The sequence below is a fragment of the Notothenia rossii genome (genome assembly GCF_949606895.1).
Source record: "Notothenia rossii genome assembly, chromosome: 8".
NCBI lineage: Eukaryota > Metazoa > Chordata > Actinopteri > Perciformes > Nototheniidae > Notothenia > Notothenia rossii.
This window is the reverse complement of record NC_136906.1, coordinates 64023361-64031760: the sequence shown is the minus strand read 5'-3', so window position 1 is coordinate 64031760 and position 8400 is coordinate 64023361. Positions and strand designations below refer to the sequence as shown.

At 45.9% G+C, this 8400-nt stretch overlaps 1 protein-coding gene across 1 annotated transcript; it reads left to right on the top strand.

Annotated features, from left to right (window-relative positions):
- The first annotated feature begins 1910 nt into the window (after positions 1–1910).
- pou3f2a (POU class 3 homeobox 2a) lies at positions 1911–8328 on the top strand. The gene has a single exon (XM_079645471.1). It carries the CDS (start codon positions 6570–6572, stop codon positions 7992–7994), a length of 1425 nt encoding a protein of 474 aa, XP_079501597.1. The 5' UTR covers positions 1911–6569; the 3' UTR covers positions 7995–8328.
- Positions 8329–8400: the final 72 nt, after the last annotated feature.

Below are 8400 nucleotides of genomic sequence, written 5' to 3'. Positions count from 1 at the left end.
AGCTATGAAGATGGTGCCAAATGTAGTGCATTGTGGGCAAGGGATTAAAAAAAAAGGCTGATTTAGAATTGGCATCTGAGTGAAAAGTAGAAAATGTGCTGGCATATTTGGAGAACTGGTTTGAAGGGCTAGTACAGGGGTGTCAGGTTTTTGTTATTGTGTTCCAGGTTTAGGTGTTAGCATGTAAACTGCTCAGACAAAAATGTGAATAAAACACTTGTGAAACAACCAAATTGTCGTTTGAAAATACTCTTGGTAGGAAAATCACTGTTCATTCCATTTCAAACCTTTATTTAACCAGGTAGGTCCCAGATCATTGATCTCTTATTCAACCTTTATGAAGCATTCAAACAAGTTGTGTTTTTTGTGCTAAAGCTTTTTCGCCTGTTTGAAAAAAAGTATTTACGCTACGCTAAGCGTCTAGTGGCTAAAGCTACACATTCTGCGCACCATAATGAGAGCAGTACGGATCTCCTCATCAAACACTTCACAAAAAAACAGCCAAAATGTCAACAATATAAATACTACTGTTTTGCGCTTTAAAATCTGGCGAATCAGAAAACCGTTAAAAAAAACAGACATAAATCTCTGCATTGGTAGAATTATCTGAGGCGTGCAACCGTTTTTTCTTTGCTGTTATCTGTCCATAGCTACATTGATTAGTATCGGTAATTGATACGCAGACCTATGCTTGTAAGATCAATTGGAGCAGTGATGTCAGTCCTCTATTAGGGTGTGAAACAGTCAATCATGCGTGTCAGCTCTCTGTCTATAAGTCATTCTCCCCTCTATTATAGCTGCAGTGTGTGTGTAACCGCAGACTTTGTTCTCACTCTTTCACACACATGCTGCGCCTCTCCCAACACATTTATGAGAGCTTTACTCACTCTGCTCATCCCCATCGACGAGTCCAAATATACTGCCTCAATCTCTAACTAGACAGAGAGTATATCCACATTGATACAACTAGATATGTTGCTACTGCAGGCCCATACAGCACTCATGCATATCGACTACACTCGCATGGTAACCCATTGTGTGTCCATTTGCATGGATAGCTGCAGATTTATCTGTACTGTAGGCCATAGTGCCGACTTGTGTATGGACGTGTATGGAGATTTACTCCTGTATTAACCCCAGGGTTAGCCATCAGTATTGATTGGAACAGACTTAGCCTGATTTTAATCCCTGCTTGGCCCAAGACTATCGATCAGGGTGCTGAGCTTTCAAGTGGGTTTAACGACATACCTGCCCCTCCTCCAGCCCCTCGGTCCCCTGATTCTGATGCGCTCTTTTTCTACTTGGGTAGAAAAGGGAAAGGTTTGTTATTACACCTTAAAGCAGAAGTGACACAAGAGTTAAGCTCGCACCCACAAGCCCACACACACCTCTTCCAACACCAAGCCATTACAGTATAGGCTGTGACAGCATGCCCGTAAAATATGACTGCACTCATGCTTTTCCTATCTGGAGTTTGTGTTGGACATTGTAAAGCAAGAGCGAGATGAATCTGTGCAGCGAGACAGCAATGTCACGGTAAAAATACCTGCCGGTGAATTATGACCACTCACCTAGAGGTAGGAGCGTCCCTTTATGTCTTTATGGGTTCTCTGAAGACAGTTATATGGCACAACATGGGAACTCTTATAGGTGTCCTGGTGCCTTGGGAGTTGGAGAGTGTTGTGAATTTATAGTTGTACAGGATGGTCACCACTCTGATTGGTCCAGCACAGTAACAATGGAATGGAGAACCCCTGAGCTTTAAAAGTATCCCAGAGTCTGTGTGTGTGTGTGTGTGTGTGTGTGTGTGTGTGTGTGTGTGTGTGTGTGTGTGTGTGTGTGTGTGTGTGTGTGTGTGTGTGTGTGTGTGTGTGTGTGTGCGTGCGCGTGTGTCAGTGTTACAGTCTGTGTATTTGCTTGCCAGCATGATGCAGAAATACGCATTTGAGTGCATTTCTGCTTGTTGAAACATTAGTCTGTGTGTGTGTGTGTGTGTGTGTGTGTGTGTGTGTGTGTGTGTGTGTGTGTGTGTGTGTGTGTGTGTGTGTGTGTGTGTGTGTGTGTGTGTGTGTGTGTGTGTGTGTGTGTGTGTGTGTGTGTGTGTGTGTGTGTGAGGGATGGTTACTGTGCTTGCCGTTTCTCCTCCATTTGTCCTCCCAGAGGCAGATCAGGCGAAGGGGAAATAAATTGGAGAAAGAGAATAAATCAATGCTAAACTGAGCACCAGTGAGACCTCTAACCCTGAAACTGTCACACACACTCACACACACATGCGGACACACACAATGTGAAACGTGTCCAGGGAACACTATGTATAAATCCACATACGCACACACAGAGGGCTAAAAGAGAAGAGAGAAAGGGGGTTTCTGCACTGACTTGTATTCCACTTACTGACGCTTCCACCAATCAAAAATCAACCTTGTTCCTAAAAATTATTCTACTGCCGTTTAACAGCGCAATATTTGTTTCTTGTGGGAAAGTATTCATGACAAAAAACAAAACAGTTAATTAAACATAATGACCTACAAAACAAATGCACCTGTTGTGTAAGGACCTTTATCCTTCAATTGCAATAAACTGCTTTTACTGCACCAACTGACAGTTCACACTTCATCTGTTAAAACTGGGGTTTTAACTGCTTGCATCTCTATTTCCTTTAAACAGCTAACTTCAAGTGCTGTTTTAGTTTTTTTACATTCACAATGACAATTGAACTCCCTACAGGACCATGAATGTAGAATATACATTTACATTTCAACTGCTTTCTGCCTTTGCGCCTTTTGTTTTTGACAACTCAAATACCCCAAGTAACATTTAATTGCTTTCACTCCTTACCTACCAGCTGTCACTTCAGCTATTTGCAGTGTCTCTTTCAAATCTCTGGCAATTCAGTTTCTGTTACAATTTCAACTGCATTCATTACTTTTTAAATGATGGTTCAATCGCTTTCATCTTCCACACTTTAACTGACCGCTCAACTGCTTTTACTGCTGAACTCAAATTAAAATTTCAAATACTATCAGCAATTTCACTTTCAAAAGCCACTCCAAACCCTTTCAGTGCTTCAACTTCAGCTGACACTTCAACTGCTTTAAGAGCTGCAACTTAGATTGCAACTCCTGCTCCACATGGGCAAACAATGAGCAGTTTAAGACATTTTTTAACACAAAACAATGTCTACACCTGCAAAAAAAAATTCTGAGCTAGTGAAAACAATCTGTAAGAATTTGCTGACTGCAAAACCAAAAGACGAAGCACTATAACATCCTTACATCGTTCTGTAATGTTCACACTATACTCTGGCTGTACTGAGCTGAGGCTTAACAGTTGAGGCTACAGAAGGAGTTTAGCACTGGTCGGGGGCAGAGGGAGTGTATAGATTGGGATTATCGGGGTGCATTGGGGAAAAGGCTCTTCACTGTGTTTCCTATTCAACCAAAGTCCTCTAAGACCCCCTCATCTCTTCTGAGAGCAGCAAGCTGAGATCTGATCTAATGCCGAGTGCCACATGCGAGTTAGTTTGTGAGAGAGACACAACACTTTGATGCGAGCCTGCTGGGGATGCGAGTGTGTAAGAGTAATGAACAAGTCCAGAGAGAGTTTGTGTGTGTGTGTGTGTGTGTGTGTGTGTGTGTGTGTGTGTGTGTGTGTGTGTGTGTGTGTGTGTGTGTGTGTGTGTGTGTGTGTGTGTGTGTGTGTGTGTGTGTGTGTGTGTGTGTGTGTGTGTGTGTGTGTGTGTGTGTGTGTGTGTGTGTGTGTGTGTGTCTGTGTGCTTACGTTAAGGGGTAATGAAGGAGTCCAGGGTTGATATATGTCTGTGTTTGTGCCTTGTGACTGTGCACTCTCCCTCATCTCATGAAGGGCTGTTTGGGGTATTTTGTGCAGGTTTTGCTCAGGGGGGAGGTGGATTCTTGGGGTCTTGCATTCAGATGTAATTAGCCCAGACAATGGCCTGGTTAAAGCTGGAATCCTTCGAGCCCCCGCTCCCTTTGACTGTGTGGGCCAGCTGTGGAGGAATGGCCATTATCTCCCTCTGTCCGGCAGCATAAAGAAGCCCCCCTGCCCCAGTTACCCCTGCGTTAGGGTTCCCACAGGGGGAGGGACATGGGCCGGTCACACACACTATAGTGTGGACAGAGTGAAAGAAACCAAAAATAAAAATATGCTTCTTAAATCTGGATTTCACTAGAAGACGGTTTTATAATCCACATGTAAAAAGCCACAGATGCTATGGTTGTGTGCAATGTCTTTGTTTTTGTTCTGTCTGTGTGAGTTTCAATCACAAATGTCTCATTGAGAGTTCTGCCTGCGCACAGGGACACTTAAGCCCATTAGACTTGCAATGAAATTGAATCTTTACAGCACAGGGGCCATATAATTACTGTTAATTTAACTCCCAGATTCTTCATCATTAACTCTCACTCTTGAATACAGAACACGGAAACACAGACAGCATGTGTGTGGAGCAGCTGCATGTGTTGACAGCCCTTTGACTGAACTAACAGCGACCCCTTCGTCTTGAAAGAACAGGACTCGCATCGTGTATGCGTTATTAAGTCTTGTAATTGGGCAGCCAGTAGTTTGCATATTAGTCTATTAGGGTAATATGTTTTGCCTCTCTCAATACACGGCTTGCCAGAGCCCCTGGCGACACATTCGGTAATTCTCAGAATTACACCTAATCATAATCCAGTGTTCTTTCGATCTCTATAATTCAATGTGCGTCAGTTTATGTCTGCGCATCCTTAGCTTGATTACAATCAAAGTATTTATCAATTAACCTCTCACTTCCAATTTGATTTATTTTGTGCGTTGCCCTTTAATTAAAGACATAAACATTTTTTAAATATTTATGTTTTTTATTTTTATTTGGTATAGCTAGGTCTTTAAGCTTGCCAACAAATTATTGCGAGCACATTTGATTTCAGAAATGTTGCACTGCAGCTCCTTTTGAAGGTGAAACACGCATATGTTTTGTCCTTTGAGGTTGCTTTAACTTCTTAATAGCTGATATGTTTTACAGCCTCTGTCCCACTTTGAGCCAATACAACCACATCTCCTACCAGTAGGGGCTAAAGTAGGTCCAGGCACCCCCCAGGGCTCTAATAGGGTTTCAGAGGGGGGGGGGGGGGCTCAGCAGAATGAGGATTAGTTTAATTTCACTATCGTTGCATTCATTTAAAGATGGGACAAGCAGATTAGTGCTTTGATGAATTTACACTAACCAACTCCTCTGTGATTTTCGTAACAGGGCCAAGAGACAAAACTGCAGTACCAGTGTCTACACCTCTACTGTGTTGCAATAATAATAGGTTAAAGGAGTAATACGACAGTGCATTGGAAATAAAAAACTCATTACAGGATACCGTACAGAACACAATACAGAATGAACGCAGTTGAAAGTGCAAAATGTATGTATATTGCTGGATTATTATTTTAGATGCATTACCAAGTAAGCAGCATTTGAATGATGCAGCTGGTCATGGCTCAGCTAAGTGTTGCTACTATATATTGCCTAATTAATGCATCAAATATATAGCGATTTCCTATGTTTTGTGTGTAATCTGTAAAGTTACTATAGCTGTAAAATAAATGTGGTGGAATAAAAAGTAATATATATTTTGATTGTAAAGTTGAATGAAATTGGAAACTTAAAGAAAGTATACACCCTAAAATGTGTTTCAATACTTGTAGATACTTACCATATATGTAGTCGATATTTGTGAAGTGTTTTCCTCTGAAAGATTGGGCTCTTTTTAGCCATTTCAATGTTTGTGCATTATAAGGTATAAATAATACCTCGTCGCCTTCAATGTATTGAAAATCAAGGACTGTTTCTGTTTTGTAAATACGTTCGGGAAACTTAGCTTCGCGTGTCACTGTGTACATCCATCTCAAAGTTTACCCAACAAGCAGGTGGAAGGAGGCACGGTGGGCGCATCGCAGGCGTAGGGATCCATTCTTGCAGCCTTCTCTCTTTTGGCCCCGAGCTGCCCTCTCCGCTCGCCCCGCCTCCCATTATGTGTCCCGACGGCCGAGCGCGCGGCCCCAATGAGCCCTTTGGAACGGAACGAAAAGAAGGCGCGAGCTACAGCTGTGACGTGGGCGTTGTTGTTCCATTCAACGCATTCGCCATGGCAACGGGGCCGAGGCCCTGTAAGCACGCGGCCCCTCTCTCCAAAGGGCAGAGAGGCAGCTGGAAGTGTATCCTCAAGATCACTGCTTACTGCTTCCAATATCACATATTCTACTTCAGAAGCATGAACAAGTATTTGGATTTTGAAGTTTGTTTTGTTTGGCAAACAAATGTGGTCAATATCAATAAATGTGCACATTCTGAATTTTCGGAGCAACTTTTACGCACCGATTAAACCAATAAACATGACCCACTGACCAAGATCAATGTTGTAAAAGTACTTTTAAAATAAACTATTTTTTCTGAGCTTGTTTAGTCTTCTCTGTGTTTACACCCGATGTCTCCCTCCACTTTGTACTCATGCATGCTGCAGGACTGCTAGTATTGTTGGGCAGAGTGATTGGGGTTTCTGTACAATCTCCCGTGACCAATGAGCGGGGTGCTGTCAGGGGTAACCACATCTGTCAACCCTTCTTGGCCAATAAAGAGCGGAGCGAGGCGGACCACAGGTGCGCGCCTCTGCGTCCCCTTGGCACAGCGCCCGGGAGATGCTGGAGAGAGACGCCGAGCTGCCCCGTGGCGCAAAAGAGTTACTGTCAAAGGCAGCCTCCTTTTAACTCCAGCTATCACTCTGGCTCCGATAGTTATGGCGACTGCAACATCCAACCACTACAGCGTCCTCACCACCCCCAGCAGCGCGCAGCCGCCGCACTCGGAGTCCGGGAGCATGCAGCAGGCGGCAGCGTACAGGGACGCGCACACCCTGCTCCAGAACGACTATAGCACGTTACCGGGCGGTGGACATCCGCTCAGCCACGCGCACCAGTGGATCGCGGCGCTGTCTCACGGTGACAGCGGGGCTCCCTGGCCATCGAGTCCCCTCGGAGAACAGGACGTGAAGCCCGTGCTGCACGACAGTGACCGAGAGGAGCTGCAGAACTCCAGCAGTCTGCAGCAGCAGCAGCAGCAGCAGCAGCAGCAGCAGCAGCAGCAGCAGCAGCAGCAGCAGCAGCAGCAACAGCGACACCCTCACCTCGCGCACCAGCAGGCGCATCACGACGCCAGAGCATGGCGAACCAGCACAGCCACCACGCACATCCCCGGTATGGCGACATCTGAGGGCCAGAGCCTGGTTTACTCCCAGTCCGGATTCGGGCTGATGCCAGGGGGAGAGCAAGGGGGGATGCACCACCACCCCCTGCGGGACGAGGACCACCACAGCCACAGCCCGCACCTCAGCGATCACGGAGGCGGCCCCGGGGCCCACCAGCAGTCTCTCTCACACCATCACGGGGGCCATCAGGATCACTCAGACGAGGACACGCCGACCTCCGACGAGTTAGAGCAGTTTGCCAAGCAGTTCAAGCAGCGACGCATCAAGCTGGGCTTCACCCAGGCGGACGTGGGGCTGGCTCTCGGGACGCTGTATGGAAACGTCTTTTCTCAGACCACCATTTGCAGGTTCGAGGCGCTTCAGCTCAGCTTCAAAAACATGTGTAAACTCAAGCCCTTGTTGAACAAGTGGCTGGAGGAGGCGGACTCCACATCGGGGAGCCCCACGAGCCTGGATAAAATCGCAGCACAAGGACGGAAAAGGAAAAAGAGGACCTCCATCGAGGTGGGCGTCAAAGGGGCTTTAGAGAGCCATTTTCTCAAAAGTCCAAAACCAGGAGGAGTGGAGATCACCTCCCTGGCGGAGAGCCTGCAGCTGGAGAAGGAGGTGGTGAGGGTTTGGTTTTGTAACAGACGACAGAAGGAGAAGAGGATGACACCCGCTGGGGGACAGATACCAGGAGGAGAGGACATGTACGGGGACAGCCCTCCTCATCACGGAGGACAAACTCCTGTGCAGTGACCCCCAGACTATACTGTGAGCAAAACACGGACCCCTTAAGGAGGAATAATGCCTCCTTATTTGTTTGATTCTCTGTGCTGGACAACTCCAAGCTGGACCTCAGCCAGTTTAAATGTTGGACCCACGGACACACACTGGGGATATACAGTGGCACTCCAGCACTAAGAATGCGCAGAGCAGAGAGCTGTGTGGAGAGGGTTCATGCCGCGGAACTGCCGAGCATACTGGGATATGCGGCTGGTGTGTGCTAACCAAAAAAAAAATGAAGAAAAACAGCGACATTGAAATGCTTTTCTAAACCTTAAACCGAGGCGCCAATGTTTCCTTATGTAATGTGTCATTAAAGAAAGGCAGAGTGGTAAGTTGACACGAGGTGTCCGCGGGGGGAACATTTAGAAACAAGCTC

What these genes read in the sequence shown, in the direction of transcription:
- pou3f2a (XM_079645471.1), top strand. Translation starts at nt 6,570, where the DNA reads ATGAGCGGGGTGCTGTCAGGGGTAACCACATCTGTCAACCCTTCTTGG.